Consider the following 16,552-nt stretch of genomic DNA (forward strand, 5'->3'; position numbering starts at 1 on the left):
GCTCCGCTCCTACTTCCATCACTCACATTGCAAATCTGAATTCGAGTGAAGCATGCACGGCACATTCAATGGGACATGGTACTTGGTTCAGACCAAAAAAAAATCTGCCTAAATCTAATAATTCTAAATGCAATGGTTTTGGGCCATATAGTACAATCTACTGTGTATGCTCCAGTCTTGCCGTCATTGTCGCCCTTCGTCTCAACACGACCCACTTGCCTTTACAACTTGCTCTTTGCCAAAGGCTCCACCTTCTTGAACAACACTTCGTTCTCAGGATACGGGTCCACAGTCACCCCGTTCAACGGATTCAACTCGCTCGCCCGGTGGAACATATCCTCATAAACCTTGCCATCGAAGCGTCCAAGCGACGAATCCAATACCCAGTCATCGAAACCCCAACCATCCACCAAGCTCACCGCGTGCGGCCTGATCTCCTTCAATAGCTTCATCACGGCGTTCGTCCTGGCCAGGCTGATCTGGTGGCGGGATGCCGCTCCAGAGGCGAAGAATTCGGAGCCTTCCTGCTCGAGGGTGTGCAGCGCCCAGAGACGGAATAGCTTCCAGAGGACATCATGAGTTGTGGCGTCAACCTCCCTGCCAATGTTACCGTGCTTGAGGGCGTCGTAAAAGTTTCTAACCACCAGATACTGCGAATGGGCTTTGGAAAGGCGGTAGAAGTCGACTAGGAGATCGTTCCAGGGCTTCTTATTGTCGTCACGGTGCTTGAGGGCTTCGAAGGTGAGGAACGAGGCGCGCCAGGCAAAGGCGGAGACGAGGTCTTCGTCAGAGCCCAGGATATCGAACGCACACCCGATCTCAGAGCGAGAACGGAAGTCGGACAAGATCCTGGTAGTCTCGTTGGATGGCTTCGCACCAGAGAGGACGGAGCGGGCAGACTTCAGGAGATAACGGGCCACTTGTTGAGTCAACATGAAGTTGTCGCCCTCCCATGTAACGGTGGGCAAGTAATCAGCGTACCATGAGCCGATACCACTGAAGCTGGAGTATCCGTGACCACCACAAGCTCGGCGGCAAACTTCAAGACCCTCAGCAGCAATGCTGCTTGATAGAGACTTGAGTCCGCAGGAAGTAGCATGCAAATCCGCAAGGATATCGCTACCTGCCTGTGTCTCTTCAGGCCCAGCTCCTCTCGTTTCCGACTCGCGACCCTTGCCGCTCCCGTTCATCCGCTTTTGGTTCTCTTGATACATATGCATCATACCCTTTCCAGTGAAGTGCAAAGCGAAGGTGGCAGCGAGGAGCGGAAGTAGGCGGATCTGGACCATCGTGTAGTTGAGGACGGGGTTCTCGCCCTTCTCGCCTGGAGGGGCATCACGGTCCTGGAATTGGCGTCTGACCGCACAGTAGCGGGTTGCGATTGTTACACCGCGAGCAAGAACAGAACCAGCTTGCATGACGATGTTAGAGCGAACCCACGTGAGAGTTCCGTAGATAAGCGAAGGGCTACCCTGGCGAACATATTTGTTGGTCTGCGGGTCAATCCTGGAGAAGCGACCCAGCATGTTGAAGTGCGGCACCTTGACCTTGTTGAAGAGCAGAAAGCCATTGTCCATGGTGTTGTAGCCGAACTTGGGTCCGATGTCACCCACATGAATGTTCTCAAGCGGCTGATGTGTCTTCAGGTCACGGACCTGAACAATGAACGGATGAGGACCAAAGCTCTTGCCGCCAATGTAGAGCTGTGCCATGACACAAGCGAAGTTGGCAGTTCGCCCCAGGGATCCGATCCACCATTTGGAAGCGGTGAGATGCGGCGAGTGGATGGTGAAAGTCTTGTCCTCAGGATTCCAGGTGGCAGTCGTCTCAAGCCCACGGACGTTGGATCCGTGTCCAAGTTCTGTCTGGGCGTAGCAACCAATAATCTTGTAGTCTGTAGCAGGCTTCAGGAACTTCTCCTGTTGTTCTGGTGTACCTTGCTCGCCAATGGTGATCTGATTGGTTAGCTCCATGATGAGGTCAAGGATATGCATTGCCTACCTTGAACATGCTCTCATGAAGTGCATATGGTCCAGGTTCTCCGACTGCTTCAGATGCAGTCCGGAGTTCGTCTGTAGTCCAGTTGTGCTTTCGTCGCAAGAGCTGGAGCTTCTTCTCCCGGGCGAGGGCTCGCTCAAAGCGTTCCATACGGCCATTGAAGTAGTTGGAGGACTTGTCAAAGACCGGCTCTGACTTGAGGATGTCGAGAATCTTATTCCTCCTCTCAATGACATCTTTCGTGAGCAGCAGCTCCTGTAGCTTCTCTACGTGTATATCGCTCTGGCCGCGTTCGGCGGCAAGCAGCTCAGACCCCTGTGGGCCCGAAGGCTTCAGTTGCTTCACCCAGTCTGGTGTTGGTGCCATTGTGATCTGCTGATGGGTAGAGGGGAATGGGGAGATGGACAAGATGGAAAGCTCCGGAGGCTCAAGTAGATCTATGATAGCATTGCCTCGGTCGCTCTTACCAATGATGCGGCGCAGATCCACGCTAGTGAATGTCCCGAGGCACGCACTGACGCCTACAACACGTCGAGAACCGCGAGGCTTGGAATTGTGCCGACTTCGCAAACCACCACTGCAACGATCCTCGGCTCTTTGGCGACATTGTCTGGTTTGATGACCCACGTGGCCGTGTTGAGCTGAGATGACTATGTAGCTATGTCGAGTCAACAACTACGAGAGCTCCGCGGGATGGTTAGTGGATAAGCTGCATCTCGTCGCGTGTTGTGCCTGGAAGCCTTGATACAATCAAACGACTCGTACTCAGCTATAGTATATGCAGTTTCGGTGAGACAGACGGTTGAAGGAGTCTCAGGACGCATGCAGCTCCCCGCGCCCCAGAGCCACGGCCTCGCCCGCCCATGTCTCACAAATAAGCGTGAAATTGTCCAATCGTTGGGAGCGGCAATGCCAAAGCACGCGAGCATCTTCTACTCGCTCCATACACTATTGGGGGTGCCGGCGGCCGCAGCGCGACGCGGGATAGCTTACTGGCGCCAATTCAAATCTCACTACACTCGCTACAACGACTAGCTCGGGCGAGCAGCTCAAGGCCAGGGCATTCGTGCCGTGCAGAAATCTCTGCGCATCTGTCAGCCGCAGCCGCAACCGCCGCCAGGGCGCCTCGCTGTGAAACCCATCTGACCGGAAGCACGCGAGAAAGCACACTGCCTGAGGCACGAGTGAATGAAAGCAATGAGCGGCGGTCTCAGGCAACAGCCGAACCCATGTGTGCCCGCTGCAAGCTGCCATTCCAATTCAGCACACCCGTGGCGACCTGTGAATTGTTCTGGACTATCGCGGTTTCGCAATAGCTACAGGTATTCCTGCAATGGTTTGCGGTGGGACAATGTTGGGCCGACGAGTTGCGGCTTGGGGCTTGCGCATAGTTGGAGGCACCAGCGTGCAGCAGTGACGAGTGACGAGTGACGAACAAGCCACACTCTGCACAGCCTAAGGCGGACTAGTCGCGCGGTCTCGTTCTCGGAGAGCAAGACTGCTCCATCACACACGACACTCTACAATCACCACCCCGCCTGGTCTGCAAGAACCGTTGTTTCCCTCCCTCACACCTGCCGCCTCCGTCTTCCCTGCCTGGTCCGCTCGCTGGCCTAACACATCTCCGCAACCGCCATATTCTGCCCGTCGCGATACCCCACACCAGTGACGCTACACAATTCTATGCCCGGGAAGCCTTTCGCGCTCCACCTCGACATCTCCCTCCTTCGCTCTCCCACGTTCTTGTAGGCCGCGGACAGAATGGGTCAGACCCTCTCCGAGCCCGTCGTCGAGAAGGTACGTCTGCCCAATGCCCCTCCCCGCCCCCGCACTGCGCACTGTGACCCTGTCGTCTGCCTTGGCAACGGCCGTGGGCGCGACTGCGCACGCGCGGAGGGTGCTCTTCTGTCATATGCCCGACTGACGCATGCTTTCTGCTAGAAATCTCAAAGCAGCGATGGTGAAGACTTGATTTTCGGCGTCTCCTCGATGCAGGGATGGCGAATCAGCATGGAGGACGCCCATGCGTGCATCCTAGACCTGCAAGCCCTCGTCGAGGGCGGCAAGCCCACGCCTGCAGACAAGCGACTGAGTTTCTTCGGTGTTTATGACGGCCACGGCGGCGACAAGGTAGCGATATACACAGGCGAGCACCTTCACGAGATCGTAGCGAAGCAGGAGGCTTTCAAGGAGGGCGATTTGAAGAAAGCTCTGCAGGATGGTTTCCTCGCGACCGACCGGGCGATACTGAGCGGTATGTTGGAATATTTGCGTCAGCCGCGCAGCGTTGTGCTAACTCGCGGCAACAGACCCCAAGTATGAGGAAGAAGTCTCGGGATGTACCGCTTCCGTCGGTATCATCTCCAAAGACAAGATTTACGTGGTACGTAATCTTTGCAGAACTCATGCACAGGATCAACTAACATCTTCAGGCCAACTCTGGTGATTCGCGAAGTGTACTCGGAATCAAAGGCCGCGCGAAGCCCCTCTCCTACGACCACAAGCCCCAAAACGAAGGTATACACACTGCGCTGCTTGACAAGTAGATTTGACTAACGATCTGCAGCCGAGAAAGCACGTATCCAGGCCGCTGGAGGCTTCGTCGACTTCGGTCGAGTCAACGGCAACCTTGCTCTGTCGAGAGCTATCGGAGACTTCGAGTTCAAGAAGAGCGCTGAACTCCCCCCGGAACAACAGATAGTCACCGCCTTCCCTGACGTTGAGATTCATGAAATCAGCGAAGACGACGAGTTCCTGGTCGTTGCTTGCGATGGTGAGAAATACAAATCGACCTTATGGTTCATCTGCTTACACTCACCTAGGTATCTGGGATTGCCAGTCGTCTCAAGCAGTCATCGAGTTCGTTAGACGCGGTATCGTTGCAAAGCAGGATCTTGCATCTATATGTGAGAACATGATGGACAACTGTCTGGCAAGCAACAGTGACACTGGTGGTGTCGGTTGCGATAACATGACCATGGTTATCATTGGTCTCCTGCACGGGCGGACGAAGGAGCAGTGGTACGAAGATATTGCGAAGAGAGTGGCAAATGGAGAGGGACCTTGCGCTCCGCCAGAATATGGCAAGTCTGAAGATCCAGCCTCTCCTGCCTCAGCAGGCAGCGATTAGCATATCTCTAATGCAAAGTTATAGCCGAGTTCCGCGGACCGGGTGTGCATCACCGAATTGATGATAGCCCTGATGACATCGATATGGACCTTGACGGTCGCTTCCAGGGCAGCCGTGGCATGGGTGGTGAGTAGACCTATAATCGATTCTGAGGCTGTATGTTGACCTGTCAGGCGGAGGCAACCGCATCATTCTCCTCGGTGACGGGACGGAAATTACCACTGAAGCTGCCGATGCCGACATGTTTGACAACGATGACGAGGATAAGGACCTCGATGCCCAGGTCGACCGGTCCAACGGTTCCGCGCAGAACGCTCGCGAAGAGACGCCTGGGCCACAAGGCGCGAAAGAGACCACCGAATCACCTTCTTCCGTCAAGACAGAAAAGTCAGAGGAGTCGTCTACAGCCAAGAAGGACACGACTGTGCCAGAGAAGGTTACTGGTGCAAGTGAAAAGTAACCAACGAAATCTGTACAGTCTGGCACGAGTTTCTTGTCTTGATCGAGAAGCTCTTGAGCACGCACTGTACCCGCCCGTGGTCTTGGTCATACTGGCTTCAAGATGGGTTGGGCCAGGAACAGCTTCGGCTTCCGGTAACATTGTTCATGTTATGACTTTAATGCGGTGGGTGATGGACTGGATGTTGTCAGCTTTTCTCGGCCGGGGCTTGGGCTTGATTTGGCAAGCATACGCGGGCATGGACAAGGCAAAGTCACTAACGGGGTCTTCTTATCCGAAAAGAGGGTCCCTGGTGCATGAGATATGAGAGAACGAACAACCTCATCCAAACAGGGCCTCGACACGAATTGATACCTGGCGTCGCAAGTCGTCGTCCGCTTTCTTAATCCTACGCTTTGAGATTTACAGGCCCTGCTCTGAGGGCTCTGTTAGCGATGCACTTTTTTCATAGATCGCGGAGGGAAGGGGTGGGTGCTGTACGTTGGAGGGCGGGTCGGGTGCAATGAATTACTTTCATTTCAGATGATTACCACAGTTGTCATTCATGCTAACACAATGCTACTACCTAGATCAGTCTACACCTTGGATGTCCTCGGCTGTAGCGTCCAGTCCTTTGGCCCGCTCTCCAACGCGGCTCTGTTCCTCATGATCTCAGCCACGTTCCTGTACCCGGCTACGCTGAAGAGGATGTCCAAGTCTGCGAGCAGGCCAGCCCAGCTGCCACGTGTCGAGCGAGGATGCATGCTGTGAAGCTGGGGTTAATGGCTCGCTTGAGGAGAAAGCGCGTCAGAGCGTTGTCGTGCGGCATATAGAGTTGGAAGAACCTCACTCCCCCCTTTCCATTTGGAGCGAGGGCGTCGTTGGCAGCCCCAACGTCCTCGATGGGCTGGGATCCCGCCGTGGAAAGGCAGTAGGATAGGTTGAGATCACCCGCGACGCGGGCGACGGGGGATTCACCGGCTTCGTTGCAGGTTTTGTTGATCCCGATGGGGGCGGAGGCCGCGTCCCCCCAGCCAGACGGTGTGCGCGGTCTCGCGGGTGTTTGTGTCGACTATTGCTGTTAGTGGTTGAATGGCTAGGCCAAAATGACCCCGTACCTAGCATCCGGGGGATGATGCGCTGTCGGCAGAAGAACTGGCGGTTGGCGGTGTGGGTGCGGGATTGGCTGGGGTTGAAAGATGCAACGGAGTGGACTAATAAGTTACTTAACATAACCAGCAGTGCTTGAAGCATAGTACCACCTAGTCTGTGTGGGCTTTTTCTGGGCGAGTTCCTCGAGCTTGCCTGGCTCTGCGTTGAATGGTGGTACCTAGTTGGATAGCATCAATATCATGCGTGTAACATCACCACTCATATATCATCTTACCTCGTCGCTCGACTTCCAGAAGTTCTCGCGCTGGTAGAGGCCGTATTGGGGTGTAGAGCGAGACTCGCGGTTGGGGTTGTGGGGGTCCATTGTGAGTGGTAGGACGTGAAGTCTCTAGGATGGATGGCAATTCATCTTGTTCTTCGATGATTCTTTTGAAAGATGAACACATTAATCTGGAAGGACTTTACGAGGATTCTGCAATTGACCGGCGTCCGATGATTTGACAACAGGAAATCATCAAGCAATTGGATAGCATACGCTTCAGCAAGTAGGAACAGTGACTTGGTAGCTGCCGCATGATGTTTCTGCATTCATCAGGTGCGCATAGAGCAATTGCGACGCTACGATACTTCGTCAGAGCTATGGAGCATGCGTCATTATCCGCCAGTCGTGCCGCGGAACCGTGACGAGTGTCTGAAATTTCTCAAGAGGCACAGCATGGCCTAGAATGTCAAGATGCAAATCGAAACCATTCGATCGAAGTGCGATATGGCGAAGAACAAGAGACTGGCGCACCACAGTGGAGGAGTCGTTCGAAGGCGGGCCCCAACGTGGACTGGGGGGAGGCCCAAGCTAACGGCTAGAGTGGGGCGTAGAAAGCTTGTGTGTTACACAAGCCAGGAATGTTGACCGGCAGCTGCGACCACGCATGGCTTGCGCACAGTAATTCGGCCGCAGTCTGGCCGCACAGCAAGATTCCGACCATCAAACGCCCGAAATCCCGAATTGACTGACCGCGTGTGAACGTGATTGGCGAATCGGAGCACTTCTAAGCTCCAAGACCCCGCCAAGCCAGTACAGCTGCACCAGCGTACCGCAACCACCGTACAGACAACTTCCTCTTGTCCCAGTGCGCCATGTCGGCTTAGATACACCAACGCTGCGCCCAAAATTCCTCCGCCGTTGCGCGCGCACCTTCCGTCAGGTTGCCTAGTATGTCGGTCATTCTGTGTACTGGTGAGTAGCTCCTTCCACCCGTGCATGCCTTAAGTCAGCGCCGAGTTGACAGTTCGCAGCGGGCTATGACCACACAATTCGGTACGCATACATGTCGCCTGGCTGCGCGCGCGTTACAATGACTGACCTGCCAGCTTCTGGGAGGCGCTCTCCGGCATCTGCTCTCGGACGATCCCGCACCCCGACTCGCAAGTCAACCGCCTATGCATTTCACCAGACAAGCGCTTCCTCGCCGCAGCGGGCCACCACACGGTCAAGCTATACGAGATCAAGTCGACGAACCCGAATCCCGTGCTCACCTTTGAGGGCCACACATCAAACATCACGGGCGTTGCTTTCCACTGTGAGGGCAAGTGGATGGTGACGAGCTCCGAGGACGGCACAGTCAAGATCTGGGACACGCGCTCGGGCAGCGTCCAGCGCAACTACACACACGGAGTCCCTGTTAATGATGTCGTCATCCATCCGAACCAGGGCGAGCTCATTAGCTGCGACCGCGGCGGCAACGTGCGCATCTGGGACCTCGGCGAGAACAAGTGCTCGCACCAGCTGATACCCGAGGACGATGTATCCGTCGCCAGCGTCACCGTTGCGAGCGACGGCTCGATGCTGGTCGCCGGCAACAACAGCGTGCGCTTCTTCCTCCCGTACATCGCAACTATATGCTGACTTTCCCAGGGCAAGGTCTACGTCTGGCGCATGGTCCAGCGCGGCGAAGTCACCTCGCTCGTGCCCGTCTGCACCTTCGTCGCCCACCAGACCTACATCACCCGCGTGCTGCTCTCCCCCGACGTGCGCCACCTCGCGACCTGCAGCGCCGATCACACCGCCCGCATCTGGTCCATCGACACGTCGCAGCCGCACAACGTGACGGTTCAGGACAATCTGCCCGGTCCCGCCGATCGCGACGCCAACGCCTTCCCCCTCGAGACTACCCTCCACGGCCACCAGCGTTGGGTCTGGGACTGCGCCTTCTCCGCCGACTCGGCGTACCTGGTGACTGCATGCTCCGATCACTATGCGCGGTTATGGGAGCTGAACAGCCAGAGTATCATAAGGCAATACAACGGACACCACCGCGGTGCCGTGTGCGTCGCGCTGAACGACACTGCTGTTGGTAACTAGGAGGACGAACAGCAAGTGGACGTTCACGGAGTGTAAGTGGTTCCCAGCACTACCCAGTCTTGTGGCTTATTTTAGACGCAGGACGGTCATGCGCGCCGAGACAGTCGAATGGCGTGGCATTCACACCACACACTCGCGCCTCCTCTGGTGCTGCGTCTTCGACCAGAATCTCGAGTTTGACACGACCAAGTTCACAAACGACTGTGTCTGGCCTGGCGTCCAGGGCGGGCGCATCTTTTGCTGCGGGTTCCACAGCAACCTTGCGAACCGCCCGGGCCCGGACGAGAGAACCCTGGGTGGGAGGAAGCCATTTGTTTAGATATTGGAAGGGGGTCGGGGTCGACTAGATTTCGGATATCTTGGAACCTGAGCGATAGCAGCATTTGATGTGATGGTACTGGGGATGATAGCTGTACTTTAGTAAGCGAGACACTCACGAGAGATGAGCATGATCAAGTTCAACGACGCCTTTTACGACGATCCGGTGCTGCGCGTGTGGTGAACAATTGATACATGCTCGACAAATCGGACATGCTTTGGTTTAGTCGGCACGCTAGCAGATCAGACAAAGCCAGTGCATTGTCAAATACTATCTCCTTTCTATCTAACATTCTATCCGCTTCTTCTTCTACTACTCGTCCTTCCCCTCTTGAACCTCCTAAGACTCTCCTGCACACCCCAGTCATTTTCGAGTAATTTCCCAACATCCTCCAACCCCAGCCCCGCAGTCTCGGGATAAATTCCCCTCACCACCCACCACGCACCGACGCAGACCCCCGTGTACACCGCAAACGTCCCCGTCGGTGTGAATGCCTGCATCATCGGCAAGAAAGTAAGCCCGACGAGCGTGTTGGAGCCCCAGTTTGTGGCGGTCGCGAGCGCCGAGCCGAGGGAGCGCACGGAGAGGGGGAAGAGCTCGGACTGCTGCCAGGGGACGCAGCCGAGGCCAAGGGCGTAGGAGGAGACGTAGAGGAGCATGGAGGCGAGGATGAGGAGGGGGAAGAACATGCTTGCTCCCGCTTCTTCTCCTTCTCGAATGGTGAGGCGGTGGTCGTGGGAGTTGGACTCGATGGGGAGATCGAGGAAGGCGAAAGCGACGGCGCAGAGGGCGAGGCCAGCGGCCATGACGGGGATAGAGAGGAGGAGGATGCGGCGGCGGCCGAGACGGTCGATGAGGGCGAAGGCGGCAAGGGTCGAGACGAAGTTAGTGAGGGCGATGGAGAGGGAGGTTAGGGTGGGCGAGCGGAAGCCGACGAGGGAGAAGATGGTCGCGGAGAAGTACATGAGGGAGTTCTAGGAAAGTTAGTGGCTGGGTTTTGAAAGAAGGACATGCCAGGAGGAGCAGCAGACGTACAAAGCCACAAAGTTGCTGCGCGCCTTGCAACATGCACGCAATGATGAGCGCCCTCCTATTCCCCCCGATCCCAATCAACTGCCCCAAATTATCCTGCACCCTCTCGATCCTCGCAGCCCAGCCGTGCTTAGCAGGCCCAATCACCCTCCCCCCCGCAGCATCCTCCTCCTCCCTAATCTCTCTCTCCACCCGCCTAAGCACACTGCTCACCAGCCTCTCCGCATCCACCCCCTCACTCCCCTCGTACACCCTCATCAAGACCCGCCTCGCCTTCTCTTTCTGCCCAACTCTAGCAAGATACCTCGGCGTCTCCGGCATAAGAAACAACAACCCAAACTGCACCGCCGCGGGTAGAGCCCCCAACCCTACTATCCACCGCCACCCATGCAATCTCGTCGAAAACAGCCAGCCCACGATATACGCCACGACCTGGCCTCCTGTGATGAGCAGACTCGAGATGGTGACCATCCGCCCTCGCCACGGTCCCGGCGATAACTCCCCAATATACAGCGGCACCACGAAGCTCGCGCTCCCGACGGCGGCACCGACGACGCCGCGTCCCGCAATCATGCCCCATACGCTGGTCGTCCAAGCCTGCCACAGCGCGCCGACGACGAAGAGAACATCAGCGACGAGGATGACAGTCTTGCGGCCGAGCGCGTCGGCGAGCACCCCCGAGAGCGGGGAGACGAGGAGCGCGAAGAAGGAGGTTGCGGACGTGATGAGGGACTTGTCGAGGGTGGTGAGCGGGCGCGAGGAGAGGTCCGAGTTGATGGAGACGAGGGTCGAGGAGATGACGCCGGTGCTGTGGTTGCAGCTAGTATCAGCTTCACCGTCCAGTCAGGTCGTGGTAAAAGGTGTATGTAGCAGCCAACACCGTCCGTCGTCAAGAGAGGCAACCAGATGAGATGGGCGTACGTACTCGTATCCAAACAACAGCCCCGATACGCCCGCGCAGAACGTAAGCACCCAGATGAACCGCCCCGCCTTCACCAGCTTGCTCTCATCGACATCGACATCGACATCTTCGTCGTATTCTCTCGGAACGCCGGGGCTGCCGGCGATGAGCGGCTCAGCGGCGGCATCAGCCATACTTTGCAGCTCGAGATCCTCCGTGAAAGCCAGCGCTGGGAGTGAAGAAGCGGGGCGACTGCATCCAAATGGAGGGTACCAGGAGGACTCGTGCTGCGGTCGCGTGGGTTGGACGTCGGAACGCGAGCATCTCGGAACCGCGTGGCCAGGGTCTCATGCACGGCCCCGAGTGTTCTAGAATGGCAGTCAAAGCCGCCCCGAAACTTCGACCACGGCTGCTTATCTTGGACATGTCAATTTCACCGGTGTGGTCAATCTTTACACTATACAGGGTCATGGATTTCAGGCATATGTAGCTCATATTGCGAGGAATAAAGCAAAAGTCACTCTAGTATATCGCACAAGATTGGGTTTGGTAATTATATTTGTATAGCAGAGCTTGGGTATCTACGACATGATTCATGAGCATAACACCCAGCTGACTGCAAACTCCCACGTCCTGCTGAGGTGCGCACTGAGCTGCCATCTCCATTCGAAAACGCCAAAGCGATTCTTTGACCCGCCCTCCCGTGGCCAGTGCAGTCGCAGTTAGATGAGCACGATGCTGTTGCCTTTATCAACAACTGGCGTCGTCCAGATACCTCCCTTGCTTACCCATCGGTGTCATAGGCTTTCTTTAGACGCTGCCAAATGCACCTAACGCCGATCGCTTATGCTTGATTCTGTAGCAGAAAAGGTGGATGCCGTATCGCCTACGCTAATGCAGATCCAAAAACCCAGTAAAAGAGCCGTCGTAAACGGACTAGATAGGACAACGCTGAAGCCGCGAGCCCTTTCGAGCTGTTACGAAGCGCAACTCTTCAGGTGGAAGCCCGACAGATTAGATTGCTGTTCACTTGACCTCCTCGCTTCCCTCTGGGCCATGGTTGGCAGGCCCGGTGGGAGGACCTTGCGGAGGCAAAGAATGTTGAGGAATCATCGGCTGGGAGTAGCTACCACTTGCTGTAACACGATGAGGTTGCTGGGGGAACTGATGGTGCTGATGTGGCGATCCATAGTGAGGCTGATGAGGTTGGGGGTAGGGACCTCGCATCGGTGTCACTGCGATTCTGTTAGTGCTTCGTCAGAGCGCAAAGCGTTTCATCACGTACTAGAGCCAGGCGGGACTTGAGTGAACATCGGTGGTCCCTGCGCGCCATGTTGCATGTACATCATTTGCTGCCCATTGTGACCTTGCTGAGACCCCTGGTGAGCCATCATGGGAGCTCCTACCCTTGGGCTATTGGGGTAGCCGTTGGCACCGGGCCCTGTGGGCATCTGGCCGGGATATTGGTTGAACCCAGTAGGCGGAGCTCCTGGATACATCTGCATCTGCGGGTTGGTCGGCATGCCCATGTACGGTCCATTTGAGGGCTGGTTCGTCATCATCTGTCCACCCATGCCAGGGCCCGGAGGAGTGACGAATTGAGGACCTCCGTGCCCAGCCCTGAGCTGAACGTGCTGAACACCAGGGCTCATACCGTAGGGCTGCATAGGCACTTGCTGCGGATAACCTGGCATAGGCTGAGGTTGAGAGCCGTACATATATCCCGGCATGGGACGAGGTGATGGGTGTACCGACGAAGTAGAGTGAGAGAATTGCATGTGTTGAGCCTCGAACTGGTGTGGGCCTGGTCCGTGATGTGGCTGGACAGGCGGATGGCGAGGGGTGTGGTGCGGTGTTTGACCTTGAGGAACACCCTGAGGTCCTTGGAATTGTGGGGGCAGTTGATGCTGGTGAGGTACTGGACCATTGCCAATCATGTGTGGAGTAGATAGCGGCTGGCTTGCGGGGCGCTCAAACATGTCTTTGTAACCCTTGTCGGTGTTCGCAGTAGGGAAGTCCCAAGTAGGCGGAGTGTGGTACGTGGGCTGGATGCCGCCGTTGGTGGCGTACTGGCGGGCTTTCTGTGGGTCCTCAGCGGACTCCTTGCGTAGACGCAAGATGGGATTGAATGATTCGGCTAGATCCAGTGGCTGCACAGTCGGACGCTTGCCACTGAAGAAGCTCGTGAGTTGCACTTTGCGTGGCGGCTCCTGTCGTGAGGCAGAGTCTGGCCTGGGGCTCGAGTGGTTGCTCGGCTGCCCACCAGGCTGGAACGCATTTGCAGTGGGCCTGAATTCCATCGCGCGAACATTGAACTTTGGGGTTGCACTTGACGTCGGCGTTGGCACACCGCTCGGCGATGCTGATGGGCCAGTGGGAGGGGGTATGCGCGGATCTTGAACTGGGATGGGCTGAGGGATGCCGTTGTATGGCATGTTGCCTTGTTGCTTGTGCTGCTGTTGGTTCATCTGCAAGCGGGTGCTTAACATGCCGTGGTTACGCGGCGCCATCTGGTTCATGTTCTGGTTGTGTCCAGTTCGCTCACGCATCGTCGCCGATCCAAAAGGCGCCTGTCCTGGTCGAGGCCTCTGATTTTGCTGGCGATCAACGGAAGTATTTGCCGTTGGCTGTGGTGCATCAGCTTTGGCGTTCGCAGGTCGAGGTACTGATTTAGGATCAACACTAGCGGCCGCAGGTTTGGGAGGAGTCGCTTTGATTTCCTGCACTGTCTTTAGGGCCTTTTCAACGATTTGTGCCTGTTTCGCCTCGTCCTTGGCAAGGATAGGGACGAGATCCGAAGGAACAGGGGTGTTCAGCTTGAAGTTTTGGGAGAACTTCTTGAGATCGTTAAGCTTCACAGCCTTGGACTCGCGCTGAATGTTCCGTTGACGCTCGGACATGCGCAGCTTCTCAGCAGCAGAGAACTGCTTGAACGAGTCTAGTACTTCATGCTCGACGTTTGCTGTCGCATTCTGAGGCCTACGCGCAGCCCCACCCGTGGCAGGCTTCAGGGTAGTACTCGGCTTTTGGGCCTGGTCAGCGGCAGGCTTAGTTGCAGGCACGGCTGTTGTTTCTGCCTTGGATGTTGAACCGCTAGAGGGCTCTGCCTTGGGCGCAGTAGGTGCTTCAGCAACCTTGAGCTCTGCAGCCTTTGGGGGTTCAGCGACGACAGGCTTCTCAGTTGCAGGGCTTGCCGTTCGTTGAGCTGATTTTGCAGCGGACGAGTCGGGGCGCGCCAGCTGAGATGATATGATGGCGGGATCAACAGGAGCCCCAGAAATCGTAGGCTGACTGGACGGAGGCCGACGCGCGGGCGGGGTATACTTGTTTGGCTGTCCACTGGGCCTGAACACTCCACTGTACAAGTCTTCTTCATCTACATCTTTGTCGCCGCCAGCCACATTCTGGCTACGTTCTTCACGGACGTGCGCATTCAGTGCAGAGCTGCCCTCGATCTCCCGAGCCTTCTTCTCCGCAAGTGCTGCCCTTTCAGCGTATTGCGGGTGGCTACGATCGATGGTAGTGGTGTATAGATTCTCATCATAATCGCTTCGAACGCCGAAAAGGCGTTCGTTGGTCGCAAACTGATCCCAGCCACTCGATTGGCCCGAGGAATCAAGGGATAGATTTGCACTGGCATCTGTAGATGGCTCCCATTTCTGAAGAGTCCTCTCCCGAAAGGCCATGTTACCAGAAATATCTGTGTCAGTGCGGAAGCTAGATGCGCCTGGTTCAAGAGTTAGTAGCTATTTGCTGATAGGCAGTTGTTCACATACCGTTCTGACCTTTGGAGTGTGTCTTGTCGAGGACAACGCCGTTGACGTGGAAATCTGCTACGTCACCCATGTCGAAAATCATTACATGGTCATCGCCTGAGCCAATATAGTCGTCCGAAGGCTCGCTGTTGCCGTTCACATGCGTGTCATTGGCTGCTTGGACTTTCTTGACCATCTTGAAAACGTAGCGCATCTCGGTCGGATCAAGATTGGTGCCCGAGAGCACGCCGGTGTACTTCTCGCCGTTCTTCAGTGTGATGTTACCCGGAAGCCCCTGGATACACGACGTTAGTTGCTGCCTCTGGCACTATTGCCGCCTGTGTGAAACCCACCGAAAGATTCGCGAGCAGGTACATCATCCTGTCATTGAGATGTCTCATGGGTGCGATGGACTCGCCGGAGAGGGCGGAGGCGGGTTGCGATGGTCTAGGGGAGTTGACCACGCCGTTGGTGTTCTGGTTGGCAGAGCGTTGCGTAATGGGGTTGGTACCCTGCCATGCTCTGGGCTGTGAGGGTTTTCTAGAAGGGGGGTCTCGAGTCAGCGGCGTGTCCACGAGCAGGGTACAGGGATTGAGATGGGAGAACAGAGGGTTGCAATGGCGAAGAGGACAGCGGCAGTGCGAGGGTATTCTATGTGCGGGACGAGAGCGTTGCACCGTGGCTCCATGTGACTGATTGTACGTCGCACGAGAAAGTACCGCTGGACGCGGTGGTGAACCAACGAGCTCTCGAGGCGTGGCTGGGGAAGCGGCACGACCCGCTGGTGCGCGGAAGCAAAAGGGGAGCAGGACAAAGCTCGCAGCGGGTCCGCGGTCGGGGGTGAATACAAGGGGAGCTTACTTTTGCGCAGCATCAACAGGACTGCCAGCCTGCTTGCGCGCGCCGTCCTGGCCTCTGGCGGCGGTGCTCATCTTCAGTTGTGCTCGGCTTGCGGAGGGATTTGAGTTTGCGGGGTTCAGAGGACCGTTGACATGGGCGGCGTTGGGGGACGTGGCCGCGGCGGTGCTGGACATGGGCGTGCTGGCGTGAGGGCGTGCCTCTCTCTCCGGACAGGGTCAGAAGGCGCGAGGCAACGCGGATGGCCCAATGCAAAGAGGGGCGGCGGCGGGAGAGTCGAGACGCCGAGTGCCTGCGTGCGATGGACGCGGTCGGGCTGCTGGGCGGGCGAGGAGAGGGTGTGTGTACAAAGCACGGGTGATGTGAGTTGCAGTTGTAGGGGAAGGCGCGGTCCTTGGCGCTTTCGAAATGGCGGAGGCTTCTGTAGTGCGTGGATCGCCCAGTAGTGAAACGGCACGGCCCCCAAGACTGATGCGACGCGGCGGAGCGGGAGCGGAGCTAGGCCAAGCACTCGTGGCGGCGATGAGAGCGCGAGAAGCAATTGCGTGCTGCAGCAGGGGCGTGGATCGCGCGCGGCGGTGGAAGACGTTTATGGAAGTGAGGAGGCTAGCGGGGCAATTGAGGAGTTCGCGATAGCTATACACAACA

At 56.6% G+C, this 16,552-nt stretch overlaps 6 protein-coding genes across 6 annotated transcripts; 3 read left to right on the forward strand and 3 right to left on the reverse strand.

The window, feature by feature from the left end:
* Positions 1 to 104: 104 nt before the first annotated feature.
* Positions 105 to 2,783, reverse strand: CC84DRAFT_1117368 (acyl-coenzyme A oxidase 1). The gene is made up of 2 exons (XM_018175493.1): positions 2,002 to 2,783; positions 105 to 1,955 (listed from the first exon to the last, which is right to left on the reverse strand). The coding sequence occupies exons 1-2, from the start codon at positions 2,362 to 2,364 to the stop codon at positions 222 to 224; spliced, it is 2,097 nt and encodes a 698-aa protein (XP_018037572.1). The 5' UTR covers positions 2,365 to 2,783; the 3' UTR covers positions 105 to 221.
* A 976-nt stretch (positions 2,784 to 3,759) lies between these two features.
* Positions 3,760 to 5,128, forward strand: CC84DRAFT_1216200 (PP2C-domain-containing protein; the record flags this gene model as incomplete). The annotated part of the gene is made up of 6 exons (XM_018182780.1): positions 3,760 to 3,795; positions 3,940 to 4,252; positions 4,308 to 4,381; positions 4,431 to 4,515; positions 4,565 to 4,771; positions 4,821 to 5,128. The coding sequence occupies 6 exons, from the start codon at positions 3,760 to 3,762 to the stop codon at positions 5,126 to 5,128; spliced, it is 1,023 nt and encodes a 340-aa protein (XP_018037573.1).
* CC84DRAFT_644322 (uncharacterized protein) lies at positions 4,971 to 6,003 on the forward strand. Its single transcript, XM_018186994.1, has 2 exons — positions 4,971 to 5,081; positions 5,153 to 6,003. Exon 2 carries the CDS (start codon positions 5,287 to 5,289, stop codon positions 5,893 to 5,895), a length of 609 nt encoding a protein of 202 aa, XP_018037574.1. The 5' UTR covers positions 4,971 to 5,081; positions 5,153 to 5,286; the 3' UTR covers positions 5,896 to 6,003.
* Positions 6,004 to 6,261: 258 nt separating this feature from the next.
* CC84DRAFT_1216202 (uncharacterized protein) lies at positions 6,262 to 7,044 on the reverse strand (the record flags this gene model as incomplete). The annotated part of the gene is made up of 3 exons (XM_018182781.1): positions 6,262 to 6,639; positions 6,799 to 6,897; positions 6,955 to 7,044. The coding sequence occupies 3 exons, from the start codon at positions 7,042 to 7,044 to the stop codon at positions 6,262 to 6,264; spliced, it is 567 nt and encodes a 188-aa protein (XP_018037575.1).
* An 848-nt stretch (positions 7,045 to 7,892) lies between these two features.
* On the forward strand, positions 7,893 to 9,039 carry CC84DRAFT_1186232 (WD-repeat protein-like protein pop3; the record flags this gene model as incomplete). Its single annotated transcript, XM_018180845.1, has 4 exons — positions 7,893 to 7,914; positions 7,974 to 7,995; positions 8,049 to 8,544; positions 8,593 to 9,039. 4 exons carry the CDS (start codon positions 7,893 to 7,895, stop codon positions 9,037 to 9,039), a joined length of 987 nt encoding a protein of 328 aa, XP_018037576.1.
* A 639-nt stretch (positions 9,040 to 9,678) lies between these two features.
* On the reverse strand, positions 9,679 to 11,485 carry CC84DRAFT_1056687 (general substrate transporter; the record flags this gene model as incomplete). Its single annotated transcript, XM_018173545.1, has 3 exons — positions 9,679 to 10,332; positions 10,394 to 11,122; positions 11,312 to 11,485. Coding segments are annotated over 3 exons (1,557 nt in total), but the record flags the coding sequence as incomplete, so codon positions are not given.
* Positions 11,486 to 16,552: the final 5,067 nt, after the last annotated feature.

Source organism: Paraphaeosphaeria sporulosa (assembly GCF_001642045.1).
Source record: "Paraphaeosphaeria sporulosa strain AP3s5-JAC2a unplaced genomic scaffold CC84scaffold_4, whole genome shotgun sequence".
In the NCBI taxonomy this organism is placed as follows: domain Eukaryota; kingdom Fungi; phylum Ascomycota; class Dothideomycetes; order Pleosporales; family Didymosphaeriaceae; genus Paraphaeosphaeria; species Paraphaeosphaeria sporulosa.